Here is a 26,987-nt window from a genome sequence, read left to right as displayed (position 1 = left end):
ACCATCTGTTTTCCTGTCAGAAATTCCTACGCGAGGGTTTATGGGGCTGGCTCTAGCTTTTTATTGTTTAATGAACTCTCATCCTACCTGAAAAAGACTGCCTATTATGTCTAGATTTACCTCATTTTAATCTGTTAAATCTTAGAAAAGGGATTTTTAAAAAATATTGTATATTATCCAAATCCTACATTTCTAATTTTTACAAGTTTTGGAAGTAGCTTGAAAAACATGTTCTCCATTTCATCTCTCTAATGACAAATGAAAAACAGTCATCTCTAAACACTAGAGTTCTTTTTTTAAGCGAAAAATTGTATTTTTGCTTTGAGAGCCTCCACAGAGCTGATTGCTTTGAAAACCACTGCATTGAATACCTGCCATACAAGTCTTTTGCGTGCTTTTTCTTCTCCCCTCCTTTGTCTGCGATGTCTCAGTTTGCATAGTTGTGTGTGCTTTTTTCTATTAAGGTATTTCAAGGTTATTAGAAGACAAAGCAGAAGACTTTATATGTATGTTTTTATTTTTGCTTTTATATTTTAGTGGTCAGAACTTTTTTTGGCATCTCAATGAAACAGTGACATGATACTGTTACAGCATATTGCAAAGAAGACTCATAGGCTGAAAAGGAATGCAACATTTTCAACTGTGATTTTATTCAGTGGGTGTAATTCACTATCTTTCATTAGTTCAATAAACATATTTAAATATCTTCATTTAAGTTCTCCCTCTCAGTATAACCATCTATTTTAGTATAGTATATGAAATGCCCTTCTAATCAGGCTCTTGAGATTTCATTCTAGATTTTACTTATGATTTCTCTCACACATGATTATAATTTCAAGTTTCTAAATAGGCCATCCTGTGTTTAGATTATTATTATTACTATTATTTACTTACATATACCATTTAGTAGACCATCCATATTAAGTTTACAAAGATTATAAAATATATCCCTAGAAAAAACACAATGAAGATTGAGGCAGTACAGATAAGAGTAAATTGGACAATTGCTCTGACACGCCAGTCGCTTGATCACATCTCCAATATTTCCTGGTGCAACTGGGTCTTTAGGCAATTTGAAGGCATATGTCAACACAAGACTACTTAAGACCTGCCAGGTACAGCTGTTATTATAAGTGGCATATCAGATAAGCATATGAATGATGTAGTGAAATAATAACATTGAAAACACAAGAGTATTAAATCGCCCTAATCTTATTTGTTGAATTTTTAAAAGGATCAATTGTGTGTTTGCTTCAGTGTGACTATTTCAGTTATGAAAACAAACACTATTTTATTGATTTAGATGACTCTAGTATTTAGGTCACACTTCAAAAGAAGGTGGGCAGAGTTAATTCAAGTTAAAATCTCTGAGATTAAATGTTATTGATGTGTTATATTCTGAGATTAAATGTTATTGATGTGTTATACTGGGGAGAAGGTGCACAAAAGATGCTAAGAGCACGGTTTTCAAAGTGTTCCAGGATATTCCTGCGCAAAGATGCAGAAGAGCAGCATTAGGCAAAAGAACTAAACTTTAAGCAAAGGAGAATTTATAACCTCTGACTCTAGCATCAAACCATTTTTTCAAAGTGCTTACTGTATGTCATTCTCCAATGTTTATTGATAAGAAAAGCCTGGTAACCTTCAATATAACTCATCAGTATGGTTACAAATTTCTGAATACACATCTATATTCTAATAGAATACATGTTCACAAATATCTTGGAGATTTCACTGATTTATAAAATCATCAGGATTTAAGAGCATTAGAGCTGATAGTCCATCATTACATTTCCACAAGCTTCTGTTTCCCAATATGCTGGTGAAAATGACAATATTTATAAAGTGCTGAGAGATCCTCAAAGAGGATGGGGCACATAGACAAAATCGTGTTTAACAGATGAACCCAGCATAGTGACCCTAAGGTCAAAAGACACACTCAATAAGAGCTCATGTGTGACAGCTTGTAGCTACTCTACATGGCTATGTAAGATTTATAGGGACGTGCATTTGCTGGGATAGTGGAAGGAAAATGGAATCACTAGCAACCAGCCTCCTTTAACAGTTACTGTGATTACAAGATCATAGTATTTCATAACATGGCAGCCATCACCTAAATGACTCAGAAATACTATATTTTACAGTTGCTAAAAGATTGTAGATTGTGTTTTGTTTCATTTTAATTTTTTTCTTATCTTTTATATTAATCACTTTAAAATTAATATAGCAAGCATATCAGAAGCTATAGGGAATAAGAAAACAAGGACCCTCTGCACTCACCACCCAGACTGAACCCATGTGGTCGGGCTTGTTTACACTTAATTTCTTTGTTACTTTCATCTGCATCTTTGTGTAGAGGATGTCAAGGCTTTGGCAATCAGACCACAAAGAAGCTGTGATAGAGTGGAGACGTGTAGGAGTGAAGGGTGACTAAAAGCTGCTGATTCTGACATCTCAATAATAAATCTATTGTGTTAGTGAGAGGTTGTGTTCTTTAGAACTTCACACAAATAAGCAAGAAGGTGACACTTTAATACAAAAGCGGTTGCCTCCCTTTCAGCCCTCTTGTGGGCTTAAAGTTCTCAAGGAGGATTGTGTGGATTTGCAAACAAATCCAGGGACTGAGAGCTGGTCAACAAAGTCAGCCACTGACACTTCTCTGCAGGAGAAATACAACTCCTTGTGAATTGAACTTTGCCATCCAGGTCAGGCTTCTGGATGTCTGTAAGAATTACTATCCAGTCATTAAATGCTTATAATCCATTGCTGAGAGCTATTATCCCAGAAACTATACTTGTTTCCTTGCTGACAGCAGGTGGCTTTCATCTTTGACCTGGATTTTTTAAAATCCTTTTATTCCCGAGGGGCCAGGGAATGTGGCTTGATGGGTAGGGCAAGGATATTTGAAGATTCTTTTGTTTAAAGGATTGCATTTCCATTTGTCAGGTTAAAAACGATGCAAATATGGTATAAATTCCTTTTCTGTCCAACAAATTTGGAGCTAGCAGAATAGTTAGAATTTTTTCGCGGTCTGTCTTAAATATGGATGATAATTGCAGTTAGAAAGAGGGGCGGTATTTGAAAATAGACCTTTATTGTCATTTTTATTGAACAAAATGGCCTTCATTGTCACTTTTATCTAATAAAAGGAAGAATGTGACTGCTGCCTTTTATGATTAAGCAGTGACATGTACACCTTTTAAAGGAATGTCCTCAAACAAATATTCAAGCTATCTATTAATTTAGCAAAATAATTTGAACCACTCTGTGCTGTGGTAAAGCAGTAAGCCAAACATAGTTCCTGGAATTATATTTGTGATAGTTATATATTTCTTTATATATAAATTGAATCAACACCATTTTTGATACTCATTGCTGACTCTCTCAAAATATACACTTAGGCAATGAAAATTTAATAAATATCTAAGTATGTAAGAAGAATACATTAAAATAGAAAGGTTGTAACTAAAACTCTGCTTAGTACACCTAGAGCTCTGCTGAAAAAAAAAAAACATAAAGGCTTGGTGTGTGAAAATAGAATATTATAAATCAAGGGTCATGTGAAAGATGAAGAGATAACTTACCTTGTATTTTGAAAATCATTTAAAAATACATTTATTTTTGAATAATTCCAGATAATGTATTTTCTCACTGGAATACTGCTATACATTAACACACGATTCGTTATTACATTAGGTTAGGAGGAAGTACAATATTCCTCATTTATGTTAATATCTGGATTTATATTTATTAAATGCCCTGAGGATATTAGCACTTACAATAACAATCATATCTAGATAAATCTGCCTTCACATCTGTAGACATATGACATCATCCAATAGCTAGCTGATACACAGATTATTTTTATTATTGAGCAATGATAATTAATAGAAACACCTTATACAAAATATAATTTTAAGAGCAATTATACACATTTTGAGAAAGTTATTATATACAATATATTTTGTATTTATTTTCTTTAAAAAAAACCCTTATTTTACTTCTCTGCTAATTACCAAATCTTTTAGTAATTCTTCATTGTGCACTAAATAACATATGGACGCTTTGCCTGGTATGAAGGCCTTCCTTGATCTTACCCCGATTTACGTTTATAACATGTCCTTTCCTATTCCAATGTATCCCATTCGTCATCTAAACCAAACTTGTCCTGGTTCTCCATGTATGTTATGAATCATCCCACCTACTGTCCTTTCCCCCTAGTTTCCAGCACTTAGACTATTGCCTGAACTGATCTCTGCATGTCTGAACCTACCTATCATTTTAAAGACGGTATTACATCTAATTCTTCAATGAAGCCTGTCCTCAATTTCCCACTAAAAATAAGATTCAAAGGAGATTCAAATTCTTTGGCATTTGTCTATAGTTTTCTCTATACTTTCCTAAAGACTTTCATTAATTTTATCTTGTATTTTTAGTCACTAATTATTAAGGATATTTATTAAACACCTGGCAAGCAGGGTGTTAGTGACACATCTGGAGTAGTTGTTGGGTAAAAGGAATAAGAAAGTACATTTTCTGGTGAGAATTAAAAATTATTAGAAAACCAACTAGATGTTATTTTTCTTTTTGTTATCACCATGTGTCAGCCATTCTAAACAGTAGCGGGGTCAAAATACAACTTCCATAAAAGGTTTTTGTTTGTCCAAGATCTAAGTAACTGCTGTGCTTACCATCGTGTTTCTATTATGCATATGTACACATATCTGTATAGTTAGCCTCCAACACACATAAACTCAGCTGCACACATGTTCTAAAAGCAAGTTCCTAATGACTTGGAATCATTCAAATTTTAAAACAGTGAGACATAGAGCAGTCTGTGAGGTGTGATATCTTGTTTGTTAAGTGTGAATTTTAGTTCATGAATGAAATACTTTATTTCACTTGGTCATCTTTAAATTTCAAAATTATCATTTTTTTAAATTATTTGTTATAAGCCTAAAGGGCAATTCAATAAAATGTAATTGTTAAGTAATAATTATACAGAGCTATTGCTTTAAATGATTCTGTTGTTCAGAGGGATGTAAAATGTGATTAACTCTGGGTGTCATGGTGTTAGGTACTAAAACTATAAAGATAAATAGGGTATCCAGTCCTCTGGATCTTAATTGTCTTCTTAGATTTCCCCAAAACCTAAGAGGTTTCTGAGATTTGCTTTGTTACTGTCATTATATCATCTTAAAAATCGCATGTTCATATTACTCACGTTAATACTAAAAGGGATCTCTCCCTCCTCCTCCCATTTTCTTCAAGAATAGCAGCTATTTATATGAGTTTCAATTTTCCTGTTTGAAACAGTTATTCAGATGCTTTTCTGTAATTTAATTTAATTTTCAAAGATGAAAGAAACATTGGGCAGGCAGCTCCTAAATGTACAGCCTAGAAATTTGACAGTGAAGTTTGTATTAACTTTACAGCTCATAGATTACATGAAGGGTAAACCTTTTTATAGAGTTTATATTTAAAGGTAAATACATCAATGGAAATAGTAGCCCCAAAAGTAACTTTTGGAGATGATAATTCAGTGCTTAATATACTAGCATCTAAACTGTGAGACAGTCTCATTTTATTAATTATAAGCATAGCAGATCTAGTTGAGTCAAACAAAAAAAGATCATATTAATTTGGTGTTCATAAGGACATATTAAATTAGAAATAGTAAGTATATCTTTTTATGGTGGATTACTCAATAGTTTAATTGTATTTGGTTGGATGACAGAAGAAACACTAAAAATTATTAAAGTCAGATAAGAGTGACAAGTGACATAAGCAGTCTTAGAGTTCTGAACACAGTTTTTCAATTACTATCATGTAGAGATAAAGAAAACTATTACAGTAGTCAATGCAAGGAGATAGAAGACAACAACAAAAATAATAAAATAAAAATAAGAGCTCTCTATCAGAAGATTCAAGAAATGAAAAATAAAATCAAACCTAAACTGAGAATGCTAAATGCCCACAAGAAAGTGCATTGCCAGACCAGGAGAAAATAAAGGGAAGGTGGAAGGTGCACTGAAAATCCATACAGAAGAGACAAAGGATGAAGCATACCTCTGAAGATTTTTTTAAAAATATATTTTATTGATTTTTTACAGAGAGGAAGGGAGAGAGATAGAGAGTTAGAAACATCGATGAAAGAGAAACATCGATCAGCCGCCTCCTGCACATCTCCTACTGGGGATGTGCCCGCAACCCAGGTACATGCCCTTGACCGGAATCAAACCTGGGACCTTTCAGTCCGCAGGCCGACGCTCTATCCACTGAGCCAAACCGGTTTTGGCACCTCTGAAGATTTTTATGAGGAGGAGCCTGTAATTCTAGAAAGAGAAGTGAAAACCGCCCTGAAAATATTGGGAAGAAGTAAATCATCAGGGTTAGATGGGATACCAATACATTTATTTCAAGCCACTTTGTCAAAATCATAACAAGAAAATGTCCAGAAATGTGGAAAACAAAGCAATGGCCTAGGAACTGGAAATATTCAAGACATATCCCCATTTTGAAGAAAAGAGATGCCGAGGAGTCTAGTAACTCTTAGGACCATTACTGTAATTTCCTACACAAGTAAAGTGATCCTCAAGGTGATGCAGCAAAAACTTCTACCTTATATGGAACAAGAAATGCCAGCCGTGCAAGCTGGATTCAGAAAAGGAAGGGGTACTCCAGTTGTAAGCATTTTTTAGATATGAAATGCTGCAAAGAATTTCAGAAGAAGATTGGTCTATGCATTATAGACTACAGTAAAGCCTTTGTGTGAATCATGAGAAACTATGGGGTGCTCTAAAAGAAATGGATGTGCCTCAGCATTTGATTATCCTGATGTGTAGCCTGCACTGTGGACAGGACCAAATTCAGAGTGAAAATAGTTTTCTATAGGCAAAGGTTTCAGACAAGGGTCCATTTTAAAGCTAATAAACACACCAAAAGGAAAAAAACACACCAAACTTCATTTGAAATATGGTGTTGGAGGAGAGCTCTACTGATAGCCTGAAATGCCAGAAAGACAAACAAGTGGGTCCTACGGCATTGCCCTATGTTGGGCTCACCATGAGGAAGCAGAATACTTTAGTAAAGACAATAAAATAAGATATTACTGGGGAAAGTAGAAGGCAGCAGGAAAAGAGGAAGACCAAATGGGAGATGGATTAACTCTATAAAAGAAGCAATAGGCATGAGTCTACAGGAGCTGGACGGGGCTGCTAAGGACAGGACGTTGTAGACATCACTCACTCATAGGGCCACCAGGAGTTGGAGCTGACTCATGGCATGTAACATACATACACCTGTTTATTCCATTTAATTGATTTAAATGCTTATATTTTGCTAAATGTCTAAAAAGCATTTTAATGAAATAATCCAGAGTAAAATAAAATATGGAAAATCAAGATTGCTTTAATATGTATATGTTTATGTTGCCTTGGAGTTAATTAGTAGGGCAGTAAATTTGGAGAAGATTTTTTTAATCTATACTGAAGCATATTTCTAAAAATGCAAATATTGACCTAAATCATATACATAATATACAAGTCGGTGCTAGCATTTATACAAGATTAATATACTTAAACACTTCACACATTTGTCATTTAGTTATCAAAATAACCCTATCTCATAGCATTAATTAAATTTTATCTATGAGAAAACAGCTTTTAGTAGGTCATTGAGCAAGAATTGGCGGAGATGGGAGTTGATTCCAAGCCTGCCTTATTTACTTGTGCCTTACATGCATCTACTCATTTAGTAGAGGGGTGCTGCTTACATTGAATTCATTTAGCCATGAGAAAAGCATTTAACGCTGGGGGACAAAACTGTCTTTTATTTTTTCTTAGTTTTTATTTATTTATTTGTTTAAAATTTTTATTGTTGAAAGTATCACATATGTACCCTTCCCCCACCCCCACTGACCTCTTCTCTTTTCTCTCATTTGAAAGTTCAAAGACTGGAATATGTAGGCTCTCTGTCTTTATAAGCAATGACATTAATAGACACTGCCTGTCGTCACCACCATTTTCAGTTGGTGATAGACTCATGATGGTAAATCTGTATCTTTATTTTCTTCTTCTTCTTCTTCTTCTTCTTCTTCTTCTTCTTCTTCTTCTTCTTCTTCTTCTATTTATTTATTTATTTATTTATTTATTTATTTATTTATTTATTTATTTATCAGAATGATGTAGGAGGACAACGCAGCCTGATAAACAAGTGGACAACTTTTCTTAAGGCCAGATTGATTTGCTCAATTCCTGGAAGTGATGGGGCAGATACTCATTTTGATGAGCTCCGTAAGTCACATGTTTCATTTTTCTTTTTAAAAAAAGTCTTATTGCCTAATTAATTCAGCATTTATTTTATTTTATCCCCAACTGCCTGATTATATAGCCCAGTACAACTTGAAGGAGTGGTTCTTACTAAATTTGCACATATAGAGAACACGGATGTGCTCTAGGTCTGTAATGAAAAATTCTTCCTCAAAGTTCAGAGGGAAACAAAACTACAGCAAGAGACATTGTAGCCCTGGGACTACGACGCCCATGCGCTATCCATGTAGTCCTTCACTTGGAAGGACCACTAGGTAGAAGGACCTTGGGTTCCTTATTCTGTGGATGCCACCTGCTGGAGAGCATAGGAGATTTGCTGAACTCTGTCCCTCCAACTTGTTAATAAAAATAATAACTTTTTTTAAAAGGGTAGGGGGGAGGAACACCTGTAATACTTTCAACAATAAAGGTCATTTAAAAAATTAAATAATAATAATAATACTCAGAGAAGCATTAGACAGCTTCTTTCATTCTCCCTCTTTACACTTCTCAACGCTAATACAAGAAGGAGCTTTTTCAGTTTTATATAAATTTAATATTATTAGCTTTTATCTTCTTGAATTTGTCTTTCTTGGCAGTATAAAAAAGGTGGCATCACTGATGATTTTGTTAGGATTGTATTTTATAGTATTAAAGTATATATCAGTATTCATGGATGATCTCGAATGTTGACTATAAGCATGCTCACATCTTAAATAATATTTTAAAATATTTTTACACATACTTTAGTGTCAATGCTGCACAAATAATTACACAAGCAATACCACACAATTAATTTGTGTGGCTATTTTCATACATTTACCAAATAGGTAAATCAGTCACTAATAAGTAGACATAATTACAGAACAACACTTTTTACAGTGGTGGATAAAAATAGCCTATGTTTTTAATTTCTATGTCAAATCACATACTCCTAATTGGAAATAGCGATGGAGATTATCAAGCAAACCATTCCATTTATAGGTGATGGAAGTAACACCTAAGAGGTGAAATGTCTGATTCCACGTCACATAGCTAGTAAGAAAACCAGTCTTTTACCCTTACTTTCTCATGTAGTAATGTAATGACTTTCACTGTTACCTTCATTTTATATACTGTTTAGAGTTTCATAAATATTGTATTATTAAAGAAAAAAGCAAACATGTTAACTCAAAAGCTAAAAATATAGTGAATCATTATTTCTTTCCCATTAATAGAAGACATATACTTACTCCCCACAAGAGATGAAAGAAACCCTGTAGTATATGGAGTCTTTACCACAACCAGGTAAGTTAAAAAGTGCTTGTAATTCTTCTAGAGAATTGTTATGTATAAGTAAAAAAGTACAGTTATATGTTTTGTCCCTTCCTTTCGTGTGAAAAAATACACATTTTTTCCTTTTCCTTTTTACCTCGTGTTTCCTATAAATATTTTAATGTCAATACATACAGTGCTTCTCTGTTCTTTTTACCCCAGTAGAGTGTCCTCTGTGTCATTTGTCACAGTTCATTTCAACAGTCCCCTGTACATAGATAGTTCCATTGTTTCCAGTCCTTTGCTAGTATGCATAATGCCTCAGTGACTACACTTGTGCATATGCCAGTTCCTCTGTGAGCAGGTATATCTGTGAGCTAAATTCTCAGACTAAAATGACTGGATACAAAGACATATGCATATACTAATCATAATAAACATACCAAGTTGTATGACATAGAGGTAGTAATACTAAAGAACTACATGTCTCAGTTTTGTTGCTAAGCTCTAAACAGGAGATGGGCCACTCTTGACCTTTAAAATGTCATCACATGCTATCTTATATGCACTTCCCCATTACCCTAGGAAGATGGGAGTTTGGCTGCCATTATCACCATATCATCACTGCTCTACTAATATAGGCAAAGGAAGTTTGTATACTTGCCATAGAAGAGGAACCAATTAGTAGTAAAAATGGGACTAGAACTAAAGGTCATTTCCTAATTGTCATCCTGTATTATTTCCTTCTTTATGCATACTACTGTCTGGTACTTGTCATTGAATCTTGTGACTTCCTTAAAAGTTTCCCTTGCACCCATGAAGCTTTCTTAAAGAATATATGGACACTACTTTATTTTATTGAGTATTAATTGCATTTAATTCAGTAACTTACATTGGGCCATGTTCAAACTATACCATATATTACTGTTTACAGTATATTCTTTGAAATATTTTTCATTTTTTCCACAGCTCCACTACCAATCTGTATCAATGTATATTGATATTATTATTGGAGAAATTGGCAGTATTGCTATGGGTATTAGAAAAATGGTCTTACTGCCTCCTTCTGATTAAATTATTAAGATATTTTGCAGGCAAATTATAATTTCATTTCTGTGGCATTATTCTCATTTACATATACATTATACCTTATGTATAAACTAAAATGTACTATTGGTTCAGAATATACCAGAAAACATACTTGTTGGTTCATTATAAGATAGAACGTGTGAAACATTTAAATGTAAGAATAAAGAAGATATCCTAAGAAGCTGCTGTTTTCTGCTCCATTTTCCTGCTAATTTATGTCTGAACTACAAGGTGCAAGAAGAGCAAGTGCCTGTAGTTACTCAGTTAAGTATCTCAGCCCTAGGCTCTTGGCATCTCTTCATTCACAGAACTGCCTTTGAAGTCACTGTGTGTTCCACACACAAGGCACAGATATGTGCCAGGGTGGTGTAGCCCCAAGATAGTTCTCTTTTCCTCCTACCAAGGTTCTGCCCACCCAGAGTTAAATTCAAAGTTAAAAGGTAGCTCTTTGTTCTTGGTGCACTTTATTATCTTATTTTTAATGCCACCCTGAAGACTGTGGCCATATTGGGATGTATGTCACAGCCTTCGTCCAATGAGAAGATGTAATTAATCTGCAACAATAGCAATGGCGTTAAGCATGATGCATCATCCCTTTAAAATATCATAGGCTAGTCATGTGATTTTTATGGGAACATCTCTCTTCTTAGCAGCTAGTTTTCTCCCAGATGCCTGTTTACTGTCAGCTCCCAATATTTCCCATTAACATCATTCCAAGAATATTAATGAGTGAGTTCTTTCTGCTCAGAGAATCCTTAGCTCATTTTTGTAGCACTGAGATGATAATGTCTCTTCGATCATAAAGGGTGATGTTGTATTTTAGAACAGCAATCATTGAAAGTTTTAGACTCAGAGAAAATGTACTTTATTTTCCAGAAATAAATCAAAAACAGAACATCTGATGGCCGTGTTAACAGTTTTCATCATTAGTTGGCAAAACTGTGTCAAATTTTCATGGAGCTTTTCTTCCTCTTAATTGCATGTGCTCCAACTCTGTGTAATTAAGTTTAATTTTAAGCATCAGATAAGACTCACATGTAAACTCAAATACAAGAAGGAGCAAAAAAGACTGTTTCAACATTTTTTTAAAATTCTTTATTGTTTAAAGCATTACATATGAATCCTTTTCCCCCATTGACCTCTTCCTGCTTGTTCCTGCTCCTCCCACCCCCTCAGCACATGTCCTCACTCCCCCTACTCACTGTGTCCACCATGGAAAACAGTATGGAGTTTCCTCAAAAAATTAAAAATGGATCTCCCATTTGACCCAGTTTCAACATATTTAAATTAATTAAACATTAAATACCCAGTATTTATGGTCATTCACTCAACTTAAGAAAACAGACACATCATTATTAACTACATGTCTAGATTATTCCTTTTTTTCAAAAGAAGTAAATAATGCACCTTTTCATTTTAAATTCTTTAGAGGGCATTATGCTGAAATAACCTCAAATAAAATTTAAGAGCATGTGGATAAACATAATACTTTTTTCTACATATTTCTTTCTATCCTCCAGTTTTTCTAGGAAATTCTTATTTATGCATTGTTGGTTTAGATGTCACCTATTCCCTGAAAACTTACCAGACAGCCCAGTATTGGGTACCTATCTGTGTGCTGCTTAGATTACTGCAATTACCCATGATATGACTGTTAATACACTTTATTCAGGCTATAAACTCCTTGAGATCATACCTACATTTTGTCTGCAGCACCTCTCATATTTGTGCTCAATGAGTGTCCAACGAAGGAAACTGTGGATTGAATGATGTTGCTTTCTTTCAGCTCCATCTTCAAAGGCTCTGCTGTTTGTGTGTACAGCATGGCTGACATCAGAGCGGTGTTTAATGGCCCATATGCTCATAAGGAAAGCGCAGACCACCGCTGGGTGCAGTATGATGGAAGAATTCCTTATCCCCGACCTGGCACTGTATGTATTCAACTTAATAATGCAGTACCTTTCTTACGCCCATATTCTCTTTTTAAATATGTTGTAATAAACTACATCCCTCACCACAGCAATAAGTACTGTGTTGTTTTTAAAAAAATAAGTATTATTTATTTACGTGATGTTTTAACATCTCCAGCCTTTACTGGAATTTAACATTTTTCTTCTGAGTAAGAATTTGAGTAATATAGGAAACAATGGACTCTATCTTAAAGTGCAGACTATGCTGAGAATGTAGTACTTATATAGTACTTGCATAGTACTTACAGTACTTACATAGACTCAATGAGTCTGCAGAATCATCAAAATGATTTAGTATCTAGAATGACAAATATTCTAAATTAGTAGGAAATGCCAAATAAGTATTTATTCCCCAGCTAAAGCACGATATGTAGCTAGAGTCCCCATTTAAACAACTACATCAATTAAAAACGTTCATTCAAATTATCTCCTTTTTTGTTATGCATTGATCTTTTTTTCTTTTCTTTTCTTTTCTTTTCTTTTCCTTTCTTTTCTTTTCTTTTCTTTTAGTGCCGCTCCTTGGAATAATATGCATAGGTTAGATAGGAAAGGACCTAGAGAACCCTGGGTCCAAAATTCCATTCAAATACTATAAATTGTGTTTAAAACATAGATGAAACAAGAAATGTGTTTTAGACTTTATGCATCTGTCTAAAAAACCATTGCAGTTTAAAATCAGTATGTGCATTATAAATGGATGGCTTCTGTTTTATTGTTGATGTGATTAAAACAGTTTGTTATTTAAATATTTAAGGATTGGTTATTGAACCAATATTATATTGTTTTAATTCAATATATATTGAATATTCAATATTATATTGAACTGATATAAATAAAAATGCCTTTTTTTCCATTTAGGATTTAGTATGAATATTCCTACCAAGAGATCTAAAATCATCATCAAAATCTCTGAGAAAAATTGTTGACCTACCCTGTCTAATTCTACAGAATTTTGCTTTTTCATATGTTCATTCCTAAAGGGGAAACAGCTGGTAGCCAGGCTTTCTGAATTTTCTTTTCATCTTCCTGTTATGTAGCCTAATTAAATCTGGGAAACACACTTTACAACCATGTCTATTTCCCCTTCATAATCCTTCAATATAAATATGTTGCAGGGATGTTTCTGGACTGATTATTAGGTAATCACAACTTTTGTAGAAACAACTTTTCTTTTGCAAATAATATTATTATTATATTCGTGGTTTCCTTTATTTTCTTTGTATATCAAAGCTGTACTTGCTTGTTTTATTTTTATATGTAACAGTAACACAGGGCATTAGCACTCTTCTAAAGGTTTCACAAATCTTAATTTTCATAATGAGTCTATGAAGTAAGTGCTATTATCATTAATGCTAATTTACAGATGAGGAGTCTCAGACGCAAACAGGTGCAGTGTCCTGCCCAAGGTCACAAAGCTAGTGAGTGGTGCAGCTGAGTTGTAAACCCAGAGACTCAGGAGGCAGAGCCCGACATCTTAGTCCTGTACTAAGATACTAGATGAGAAACTTTTGATGTTAAAATATATTTATTTTCTCTTTCCATGGAAGATCTTTTACTGAATAAACACACATATAGGGTGTCCCCAAAAATGTATGTGCATACTTTGAATACTTATAAAGGCAGTGTTTATTAAAATGCATTCTATTTTCAAAATTGAGCTGTTAAAATGTGTATACATTTTTGGTACACCCTGTATATATCCTCATATATAATAAAAGGCTAATATGCAAATAGACCAAAAGGCAGAACAACCTGAACAACCAAACAACCGGTCGCTATGATGTGCACTGGCCACCAGGGGACGTGCACAGAACATGGCAGGCATCGGCTGTGACAGAATGGTGGAGCAGGTGAGCGGGGTCACCAGACCAAGGCGGGGTGCCAGTTGCTGCCATCGGGGCGAGACTCTGCTGGTTACTATAAATTCTTTGCTCCCACATGCTAAGGTCCTGCACGGCGCTCACACCTGCTGCCAGTGCCAGCCCCACTTGCACCCGCGGCCAGTGCCTGGTGCAGGTCCTGTTTGCTTGATATCATCAGCAGGTGCAAGCAGCAGCTGCCGGCCCTGATCGCCCCTGATGGCTTCTCCACCTCCCCCTGCTCCTGAGGGGCTATTGGGGCAGCAGCTGCCACTAGGCAGCTGACGGCACCAGGTCCCGCTCACACCTGCTGCTGGCGCTGGCCCCAATCACTCCACACCTTCAGTGGGTGTGAGCGGGGCAGTGCCATCAGTGCGTGGGAGTGGCAGCAGTGGGAACAGGGCTGCGGGCAGACAGGGGACTGTGTGGACTGTGGCTGGAGGGCCCAGGCTGGGTCACGGAAGATAGGCTGAGACCCACCTCTGTGCCTACTGCAGCCTTGCTGCCCACAGTTCCTTTCAAGGTGCACAAATTTGTGCACTGGGCCCCTAGTAATAAATAATGAATATGTTATATGTATTGGGGGGGGTAAGAAAGAGGATTAAAATTCAGAGAGCTCTGGCTGGGAAAGTTTTATCATACTAGGATTCTGGGGTTAAGTATCATAGACTATCACATTCAGTGCTATTTCTACCTGAGTTTGTTTTAAATAAAAGACTATGACCATTCAGGCCATTTGAAAAAGCATTTTTAACTATCTGGATGTTATAAGAAAAAGAATTTGAGACTGAAACCATTTACATTAATTAACGAAAATTATTTGCATACTTATATACAGCAGTTGATTCCTTTGATATTAAGAAATTGAAATGACCATCCCAATGACATTAGGCTCTGGTTATAGTGTGGGCTGGAGTTGCTGCAGAGGTGGGTCATGGTCACCACTTCCCTGCTCCTGCCTGAAAGAGCGATGAATGCCATAGAAGGCATGATGACCCCTCACGTGCCATGTCACTCCCCTCCTCCGGGCACAGCCACGTCCCTGAAATATGAATATGTGACCCCCACACACGTAGTGAAACATACACGTCAGTGAGGAGGGTTTTCATCGATGAGAAAAGAAGCACCACATGATGGGACACAGGTTGAGAACTCAAAACATAAACTGTTCTCACTAGATCATTTTTGTTTCAGTAAAACTATGAATCTTTTTTATTTTCTACAAATCTCCAGATCAAAAAACTTAGTCAAAAACTATATTTAAACATGATCCAGACACAGTGATAAGTACCTTTACAACAAAATGATGTAGATATTTTATGGTTAAGAAGAAGCTCGTTTATGAAACGATGAGACTGTGATTAAACTTAGATCTATGGGACTTCCAATCAAATGCTGTTATCTCCATGCCATTCCATCTTCAAAATGATAAAGGCAAACAACCAAACAAAACCGTGCATTGTTTCTCCAGGGAGAAGTGGTCTGTTCTCTGCACAAATAATCATGAACTTTTGCAGCCATTTTTTGCCCTTGCCATTCCTTTTATTTATTCCTTATTGCACTTGTAATTAGGGGAACATATCACACTTTAATAAAAATATTGCTGAATAATATGCTTCCTATGAAATGTCAGAATCTTTCCTGAAAACCACTTTCTGCTCAAGTTAAAAATTTTAAAAAGATTATTACAAACCACCTTTGCTTTTACATTCTCTGCATCCATTTTGCTGCCAAAGTTGAGTTGTAGCTTGTTCTCCCAGGAGTGACTTCTGTTGACATTACCACTAGAGCAAATAAACACTACAACGTTCAGGGTGCCATAGCTACTTTATGTTTTTTTTCTGACATAACTATGTAGTTCCTGTGACAAGGCAAACCTAAACTCCTAGCCTTGCAATGATAACACTACCCTGCAGTGTTAATTAAATAGCCTGGAAACACACCGATGCACAGGATGTATTTACAGAATTCCTTCACTTCAAGGGATTCTTCTGCCCTCTGGTGTCCAAATAGCATGTCTGAACAAACTATATTTTGTTCTCATGGACTTTGCAAAGCATTAATGTGCTGGGAGTCTTGGTAATGAGAAGCTCCAAGTGACATGAAATACGGAATTATGTGCCCTACAACGAATAACACAGGTCAGATGTGGAAATCAAAGTGAGATCATGACAAAAATAACAGGATGCTAGATAATGCATTATTTGGGGAAGATTTTTAAAGGCAGATTTCTTTTTTTAATATTTTATTTATTATAAAAGATATACTCTGTAATTTAATTCTGTTTTGGTAAGGAATTTTTAGGATTTATTCATAAATGCAAAGTATTTAATGTTTATTTAAAAGTAAGTTTCAGTTCTTAAACCAGTCTCTTATTGAAAAGGTGAGCAGAAAGTAGTTAAAATTTTGAGGTTGTGGTAAGAACATTTAATGTGAGATCTACCGTCTTAACAGATTTTGAAGTGCACAACACAGTATTGTTGTCTATAGGCACAGTAGATCTCTATAACTTATTCATCTTACATAACTGAAATTTTATGTCCATTGATTAATAGGTTTCCATTTTATTCCCTTCCCTGATCCTGGGGAGGAAAAAAATCACAACTTTATTCTTTGCTTCCATGAGTTTGACTACTTTAGGTAACTTATATGGGTGGGATCATGCAGTATTTGTCATTCTGTGACTTACTTATTGAACTTAGCATAGTATCCCAGTTCATCTCTGCTATCATGTATTGCAGGATCTTCCTTTTTATGGTTGAATATGTATAAATCTATCACATTGTGTGTGTTTTTATCTAGTCATACATCAATGGACATTTAGGCTGCTTCCGCATTCAGTATGAAGGTTCCTCAAAAACTTAGGAATAAAATATGATCCAGCCATCCACTTCTGGGTATTTTTATTCAAAACAATTGAAATCAGGATCTTGAAGAGAGATCAGCAGTCCCTTATTCCTCGCCACACTATTCACAATAGCCAAAATGTAGGAAGTGTTTTGGAAGTTCAAATATTAAAGAAATATATGTTTCACTACTTATGAATTATTGTGCCAGTTTTTGACAATGTATAAAACTCTAATTTTGTAAAAATAACAAATTCCATTCCCCCCCAATAGTTATTACTTTTACTGTTAAATTTTTAAACTTTTATTTTTAAAGATCAAATACATATGAGTTTCCTAACTGAGGCTCCATTTTTGGTAGGGAGCAAAGTGAGATAGCTATAAATACTATCTTTTAATTTTGCAACTTGATTTAATTGATTTTACTTTGTGTACATTGGTGAATGATAACACATTGTAATTCCCACTAATAGCTTAAACCCAGAAAAACTTTGTCTTTTTAGTAAGAAAATAAGAATACAATACCAAAATATCCTGTAAAAAACTTGAGTAAGAATGGTTAAATATCAAACAGCCCCTGTATGAACATTTCCCCTCTCCAAATCTATTTTAGGAATTCAGATATCTAGAAAAATTAAAAATACTTTTTTGTATTCATATTTACATAATCAATTAGCTTTTTAATTTAACTGACCCCCTGCAAAAACAATCTTAAGTCACTTTTTTCAGCTGCCATCTAATTAAAATAATGAAATATCTCCCTCTGTGTAACATTTCATATCTTCACTAAACAGGAAGTACAATTCTTCACCTGAGTTTTCCTCTGGAGAAAATCAAAGTTAAAGGAGAAACACTCTACTCCCTTTACCGTAGGGCCCTATTGTCCCTCTGCTATGAGATAAAATCTTCCAAACTCAAAATGTGGATGTCGATATGTATAATAGTCCTATTTTCCACCACTGGCATAGACTTTCGAACACTGTAAAAGACATTGAAAAATCCAAAGTTTTTTGATTCCAGGTCCACTGGAAAGTCCATCATACCAAATCTGCTACTATGGACCAACTCTGGGCGCTGGCATACCCACCTATTCTACAAAGACATTGTTTTTTACTTTAACATGTTGATTCATCGTTGCCTTAACTGAATCCACTTTATGACCTTTGTTTCAACAAAGCAGGTCCTGGAGGGCTTGCGTCACAGAATAATGATATCTAATGTCGATAATTCACTCTGTCTAGCAGACTGGATATCAGTAATGGCGCTTAACCTAGAACTAGAATGATTGCTGAGGAATTCCAACTTACCCTGGAAATGGCTGGGGTTGACATGACCATGGAACCCACAAGTCCCAGAATTCTTTGGGTGCTCTGTTTTCTCTCCCGACCCTCCTAAAATATTTGGCTTTTGCACAATGACATCTTCTTAGAGACCTGATGATTCTCAGAATTTTAAGTCTTCATTAATCCCCTAACTTAGATCTGAGTTGTAGACTGGCCCCATGACATAAGGGTTTTCTTGATTGTATTCTAGCTAAGAGATGTTTGAAGGTTGACTTGCAAATATAGTTGTCCCTGACTAAAGAAAAAAATATGTAATTTTTAAAAAGTTTCCTAAACTTCCTTTTGACTTGTGGAGTGGTATACTGTGATAATTTTACCAACAGGGACTGAAAAATATGGAATAATTTTCTCACAGTGTCTCATGCTATCTTTTCATTTATGCACCTGCGGAATATAGCTAACATTTTGTAGTTTGCTTTGCTTTGCTTTGTTTTAAGAAAAATTTCCCAATTAATGTAAAATCTTGGGAGAACTGCAGGGAAGTCTCATTTTATACATCCCTGGCTCCTAGATGCCTCTCTATCATATAAACATTCACAGTTTCATTTTCTTCTCAACATTTGTTCACTGCATGGCCTTCCACTTAATGACAAACTTTTACTTTGCCATCACTTCTCTAAATTACTGAAGATATCTTTAATTCTAATCCTCTTAGGTTTTTGATTCTAGAAGGGGAATCAGAGGCAGGACTAGAATCTGGGCCTCCTGATTCCAAGTTCTTAACACTGGTTACATTGAAGAGGACATAAGACAAAGCATCACTTTCATTTCCCTTAGCTGTGTATATAGGCTGTGTTTCTTGGAAATGATGAGAGGCAATTAATTTTAACTTTCTTTTCCGTAGAGCCAACATTCAGTTTTGCAATGCGGGTCTCCAGACTACTTACTGTGTTCAACAATGTTTTCCTTTTTCTGGTGTCGCAATTCCTCTAAAGGAAAGGGAACCTTAAAAAAGAGAGAGAGAGAGCCCTAGCAGGTTTGGCTCAGTGGGTAGAGCGTCGGCCTGTGGACTGAAGGATCCTTGGAGTGATTCTGGTCAAGGGCACATGCTTGGGTTGCAGGCTCAAACCCCAGTAGGGGGGTTGCAGGAGGCAGCCCATCAATGATCCTCTCTCATCATTGATTTTTCTCTCTCTCTCTCTCCCTCTCCCTTTCTCTCTTAAATCAATAAAAATATGAGAGAGAGAGAGAGAGAGAGAGAGAGAGAGAGAGAGAGAGAGAGGAAATTTCCCTCTTTATTTGTACCCCTGGCCTTTCCGTCTCTGGTCTCTGCTATTGACTATAGGGTCTTTCCTGTCCATAGTTATTAAAAACTGACTCTTAGATGAATAAGCTGGAAATAGGATGGTCTCTATTAAATCTGCATTTTTTTTTTACTTTATAAATAAAAATCAGATTCTTTTTTTGCATTGTAGTTTATTTTTCCCAGTTTGCAAGAAATGAAAGCCTGGTTTAGTTTTTTCCTTGTGCCAATTCTTCCCTCACGTTAGTCATTCCTCTGACGTGTTTAAAAGGAAACTGCAACCTGCAGAGAATAGCCTGAAGCATTAGGGGGAGAAAACTTGTAACAGCTGTCTGGTGCCTGGCCAAGGGGCAAAGTTCCCTCATTGGATAAAAACCATTTTTCTCCTCTTATCCATTGCTTCCCACTGCACGACTAAAGGCCCTCTGCAAACACACAGATCTGCCAAGCATAACATGATCACACCTAGCCAGCTGTGGCCGCCAGCCATGAGAGATAGGCCCTGAACCATGGCCTGTGGCTGTTGGGTTTACCCTTTCATCTCACGGTTTGTCTAGGCAGGCCTCTTTTTCTCTTCTACTCTTTTGCCGGTATTATTTCCAGCGAGATAATGACATTCTAAACTTTGGTAAATTGCTCTTTTCGTTTTGCACAGATAAGCTCCTTGATTTATTTCGTACAGTCATAGGAGCTAAATTAGTGGAAGTCAGGCCAATGATAGAAAGCTGGCGGCAGAAATAAATGGACCTCTATAGTGTATTCAGATGGACCATGTTAATGCGTAAAATTTAAAAGTGTATATACACACGGAGAAAAATCCACTTGATTTTTAATACCTGGAATGTAAAGCTGCAATAGGAAAACTTTATAGCAGTGGTTCTCAACCTTCCTAATGCCGCGACCCTTTAATACAGTTCCTCATGTTGTGGTGACCCCCAACCATAAAATTATTTTCGTTGCTACTTCATAACTGTAATTTTGCTACTGTTATGAGTCTTATGTAAATATCTGATATGCAGGATGTATTTTCATTGTTACAAATTGAACATAATTAAAGCATAGTGATTAAGTACAAAACAATATGTAATTATATATGTGTTTTCCGATGGTCTTCGGCGACCCCTGTGAAAGGGTCGTTAGACCCCCAAAGGGGTCGTGACCTACACGGGTTGAGAACCGCTGCTTTATAGGGTTTTCTAAAGGAAAATAGTTCAATATGCTCATTTTCTTTAGATGGACCATTTTCCTACACTTTCTCTTTTTTCTGTATGGAGTTTCTCTTTCCTATTTCACTTTTACCTGCATCATTTGGTTGTCATCTCAAGCTATTTTTAGATCTGTGTGCTACACAGCTATATGATATCAAAGGAGAAATTCCTCTGGTTTTTAATGTACTATAATAACAGTCTTTCGTTCAAATGGTACTATCTTAAACCTCAGGGAGCAACTCTACCAAATCACTTTCATTTGTAAAAGCACAGCGGAGACGTGGACCTAAGAGATCGCACATAGCAACCTGGACGAAAACGATCTTATGCAAACACTGGCAGCATGCCATGAGGAAAAGCTGCCATAAAAAAACCCCAAAAAACATGCATTTTCAAAGATCATTTTATAGTGGTCAATAGAAAACAGGTTTCCCTTCTTTTCTTCTTTTTTCTAAATTTTATTACACTATAACCTTCTTGTCTGTGGTGAGCAACGAGGAAAAATGTCATATTTGTTTCATCACTAAGTGTTCATATCTTTATCCATCTCTACTTTTTCATATTAAAAACTTGAATTATTTGAAAATGGGATACCAAAAACTGTGGCATCAATATCATCATATTATTTCTTTTGAAATTTTGGCTACTGCATAGCTACAGCTACAAAGTCCAGGGAGCTTTTTTTTTTCTTAAGTTGGAGGGCTGTTTCAAAAATATGCAGGCAAAATTTTGCTTTTGCTTTGATTTTAATGATAGGCCAACCAGCTTGTACCGCAGGCATTGTAAGCTCTAAGCCCAGTATAAATTGCCTTTAACTGAGCCTCAAACAGGCAGCCTCTAATTGGGCAAGAGCTTTGAATCACTTGAGCTCCATATCCATTCTGAGTTGCAGCTTAATCTATTTAATATGGGGTTCCTTCCATTATAGAGTTGACATTGCATTTGGCTGAAGGCTAAGTGCTAGAAGCAGTGACTGCAGACACAAACTTAGATCTTTAGACCAACATACAGTTAAGACCAAATGACTAAGTAATAACCAAATGACTAATATTCTAGGATATTTCTAATCTCTTTGGTACAGAATAGATATCAAGAAAACATCAGTTTATTAAGACAAGCTATACAAGGTTTTTTTGTTTGTTTTTGTGTGTGTGTGAAAGATAAAGATATTTTCAAATTAATTTTAAAAATCATTAATAGATTTATTTTTGTATAGCTCTGTGATATTTTTCTAATTTAGTGAGCCATTGGTATAATATTAGTCCCGGGTCATATATTGTGACTGTAAAACTATCTCAGTATCTTTCGTTCCCTGAGGATGACCCTGTTGATGCTTTGACTAAGAAGTATGATATATTTTGGGCTTTCGACAGGATTCTAATTAATGCCTAGTATAAATGGTTCAGTTCAGTGGAAATTATTCCCAATGTCAAAAAACTGAAATATGGAAAAAGCAGCACATTCTTAAAAGCTTTCCTCAATGTCACTCATTTTCTTCTCCATGCCTGTGTCATGTAGCCAAAGTTTTCCATTCCAAAAGAATGCATTAGCTCAGTAAGAATTTAAATGTGGTAACAGAATTATTCTGCAGTAACTTACTAAATCATAATATACTGAAATAATACAATAAATTTATAAAATAGGAGTGGAGATATGTATATACTTAAAAAGTAATTATAAAGTAATTATTCATGTTCTTTGAATAAAGATAGCAAATCATTGAATTTCTGCTGGTAGGAATGTCTCACGTATCCACCAGGGGGCAGGATATGCTAACTATTGAATTTGTGGACACTAAAAGGCAGTCAGGCAATTTTAGACAGAAGTGAGAAAGTTCCACAGATCCTTTGGGGAAGAGCTGTTGAGTTTCACACGTTATAGTTATGGTTTGAATTTAAAAATGAAATCTTAAATTAATTAAAAAGAAATGGAAAATAATGGCTTTCATAGTCCCATGTTTGCTGATTACTTTTACAAAAATTATTTGACTTAAATTTCATGTATTTTTACAAGAAATAAAAAATTTTATAGGAACAAAGCTTGCTGTGGAAACTTTAGAAAATACAGATAAATGGGTATAACATAATATTTTTGCGAGAGAAGATTGGATTTAGATATATCTGAGGTAAACTGCATTTATTTCTAAGTACAAGTGATTCTACATTGATCCCGTTCACCATCCCTTTAATATTTTCAGTGATAAGCCTTTGTATTAGAAAAAAGTAGAAATTTCTCAGGTGCATGAGCAATACTCCCTCATTCTTTTTCAGTGTCCGAGCAAAACCTATGACCCACTGATCAAATCCACCCGAGATTTTCCGGATGACGTCATCAGTTTCATCAAGCGGCACCCTGTGATGTATAAGTCAGTATATCCAGTGGCGGGAGGACCAACATTCAAGCGAATCAATGTGGATTACAGACTGACGCAGATTGTGGTGGATCATGTGGTGGCAGAAGATGGCCAGTATGATGTCATGTTTCTTGGAACAGGTACCCTAGAACAAGATTATGCTTTCCTTCCAAGGCATTTTTCATTATTACACAAACAAAACAAAACTTCAAAATTATTTATTGATCAAAACCAAAATGAGTACTTATTAGTTCATATCTAGTCAGTAATTTTTCTTGTTTTCAAATGCCTCAGTCTTCATTTATAGGAAGATTATCACTTACCCCTCTGCACACCCACCCCTACCTCTTTTCTCATTAGTTCTTCTCTTGGGTTTTAAGGACCTAGGGAGTTTGGAGATTACCTTGCTGGAGAATTCTGCAGATCAAGATAGATGCATCTCTTTCCAGGTGGTCACTCATTAGTTGGTATTTCTTAAAATTGCATAACACACCCTAGCTGCTTTGGCTCAGTGATAGAGCATCGGCCTGCGAAATGAAGGGTCCCAGGTTCGATTCCGGTCAGGGGCTGCGGGCTCGACCCCAGTAGGGGTGTGCAGGAGGCAGCTGTTCAATGATTCTTTCTCATCATTGATGTTTCTATCTCTTTCTCCCTCTCCCTTCCATCTGAAATAAATAAAAATTGCATAACACGTGCTTTTAATTGAGAATCATAAATGTCTTCCAGCCTCCTTTAGTATTTATTTGAGATTTTAAAATATATTTGTATATTAGGACTGCCATGTACCAGGTTCTCGGTGTCTATGTGTTGAACGACTATGGACTAAAATTAAACAAGCAGGACAAAGCAGTGTTTCTTTATCTTCAAACATCACATTTGCTTTTCCCGACTGAGATATTTGATAAGCCCTACCCCAAAGGATCCTTTCACCCAGTTTTGAGAATCAGTGACTTAAGATGAGTTAAGATGACTTTTCAAAATAGTTAAGCATTGCTTTGTAAAGTTCTTTAAATAGAAACTTCTTCAAGATATTTTTTCTTATCCTTGAATTTTGTGGATTATGTATCACTTTCATTATTGAACCTGTTTTATGTATTTATTATTTTTTCTGCCAACTCAGTAATTATAAAATGAGAAAAATATTTTTTTTTTCCAGAAAGAGAATTATTGCTGATTTAGCACGTCTCAGAAATAAAAATACTATCACCCTGGCCAGTGTGTCTCAGTTGGTTGGGCATTGTCTCCTGCACCAGGAGGTTGCTGGTTTGATTCCCAGTCAAGGACAGGGTTGCAGGCTCCATCCCCAGTAGGGGGCATGTAGGAGGCAGCCCTTCAATGTTGCCCTCTCACAAAAATAAATAAACTGTTTTTCCAAAAAAAGTGTTATCTAATAGTGTCATATGAATTCTAATAGCAGTAAATAAACATACACTGAGCGACCAGATTATTATGACCGGCCAGATTATTATGACCACCTCATCAGTACTTCATTGACACTTCCAAAAATACTAAATATTGAAAACTTCCTAAGCAAATACTCTCAAGGTTTTATTATTATTTGCATAACTAATTCACTTCATTGTACTGATGGGGTGGTCATAATAATCTGGCCAGTCAGAATAATCTGGCCATTCAGTATATATCATTAATAGAAAAGCACTGCATCTTACTATGTAATATAATGGATCAAGCATTGCATAACGATAGAAATGAATGGGTTTTCAAGCAATGAACTTTTTATTGGAGTAGGACATAGAAGTACAGAAGAACTTTAGAATAATTTTATCCTAAAAAATATATTGGTTCTACAGAAGTTGGGTTTACTAGGAATCCTGTGTGTAACAGACTCCAATTGCTCTCCAGAAACCAGTCACACCTGATTGTGTTGCAGTGGTAATAGCAAGGCCAAGGAAAAAAAGTGATGTTCCCAGTGCCACACAGATTGTTACTGAAACATCAAAACTTGAAATAATTAGGTTGTCACTGATTCTGAGGAGTTTGCCACTTAATTTCTACTGCTTACCCCAAGCTCATGCCTAGGTTTTGAACATTTCAGTGTCATAAATGCCACTCTGCCACTAGGTGGTACTACCTAACTTTTACTGATCACATTATAGGGATGCTAAGATAGATTTTTAATCATGACATTTGGACATTTTATATTTTTAAAGATTCCAGAGTTATTTAAAAACAGAGAAAATAACCTAGACTAATTTGTGCAAACAGGATTATTACCATAAATGTTAATACACTCTAACCCCAGTGCTTAGAACTAAAAGCATCTATTTTGTATAAGTTAATTTACGAATGGGATTCTTTTCTTCTAAAATGGTCCTTAGGTTGTCTTTCTGTAATGGTGTGCCACCTTACAGAACAGCAACATAAGATTCCTAATTAAGGCATCTTTTCAAAATGTTGATTTGGGTTTATAGTATTAACCTTTTAATAGTCTTAAATTTAAATAAAATAATTTTAAACAAAAACTTCAATTTCTAGCCCACTAATAATGTTTATGTACATAAAATACATTTGATAAGTGAGCTACAGTTTCCTCCATGTATATAACATCAATAATTTCTCTTTTAAACATGTTTTTTAATATTTTCTTTATAAAGATGTGTTTTATGAGATAAAAGCTATAGTGTTTTGGGAAGGGAGAATAATATATATTAAGCTTTATATCTTGCATGCTTTATTTAATCTGATTTATTGAAAGGTGTTTAAAGAAAAATTAGGGTGTTATCTGAAGGTTGCTAGGAATATGCTTACAACTGCACATCGAAGGAGAAATAGCAGGATTATGGGTAATGTATTTTTTTCAGACATTGGAACGGTCCTAAAAGTTGTCAGCATTTCAAAGGAGAAGTGGAATATGGAAGAGGTAGTACTGGAGGAGTTGCAGATATTCAAGGTAAGACTCCATCCAGAGTTTTGGGAAAAGAGATGAAACTGAATGGGCTTTGATATAGGTTGTTTTAACATCATCACTTTTCCGGGAGAATTGCTTGCAAAAAAACTTCTTTATTTTCCTTTTCCTTAAGCTATGGCAAAAAAAATGTTTAAAACAGTTAAGAAGAGCACTCACCTTGCCCTGTAGAATACCACTGAATTCGGGGCCCCTGGGCCGCCCCTCATTACTGCATTCTCTGAGCCTATGGCCGGGCAAATTGCCACAGTAGATGAGAGCCTACGTCTCTTTTACTATCCAGGTGCTTTTCTACTTTATCAATTTTACTTTTCAAAATTTTCTCCTTTGGATTTGAGAGAACTGGCAGAGCATTTTCATGCGCCCTTGCTTTTCTGTAAGGACGTTTAAAACAAACAAACAAACAAAGGTTGCACTCAAGTTAGTTTTCACATTTGTTATGAAATCCCCCTTGCCCACCGAAAGAGTTAGTATACCTGAAATAGCAGCTCTCCAGACTTGGGGAATGGCTTTGACTTTTCACAGTAAATTTGAGTTGTGGCATTCTTTGTAGATCCTTAATGAAATTCAATCTATAATTACTTTCT

The 26,987-nt window shown here is 35.5% G+C and overlaps 1 protein-coding gene across 1 annotated transcript in view; it reads left to right on the top strand.

Moving 5' to 3' along the window:
• SEMA3D (semaphorin 3D) overlaps nucleotides 1–26,987 on the top strand; it is a 193,951-nt gene that overhangs the window by 145,460 nt on the left and 21,504 nt on the right. Inside the window, exons 9-13 of the mRNA XM_081102746.1 lie at nucleotides 8,180–8,294; nucleotides 9,527–9,596; nucleotides 12,439–12,583; nucleotides 23,392–23,614; nucleotides 26,297–26,385. Coding sequence (XP_080958872.1) covers nucleotides 8,180–8,294; nucleotides 9,527–9,596; nucleotides 12,439–12,583; nucleotides 23,392–23,614; nucleotides 26,297–26,385 — 642 coding nt within the window. The remainder of the gene's footprint in view (nucleotides 1–8,179; nucleotides 8,295–9,526; nucleotides 9,597–12,438; nucleotides 12,584–23,391; nucleotides 23,615–26,296; nucleotides 26,386–26,987) is intronic.

The sequence above is a fragment of the Myotis nattereri genome (genome assembly GCF_964212035.1).
Source record: "Myotis nattereri genome assembly, chromosome: 11".
NCBI classification, from domain to species: domain Eukaryota; kingdom Metazoa; phylum Chordata; class Mammalia; order Chiroptera; family Vespertilionidae; genus Myotis; species Myotis nattereri.
This window is presented reverse-complemented; position numbering and strand designations above follow the sequence as displayed.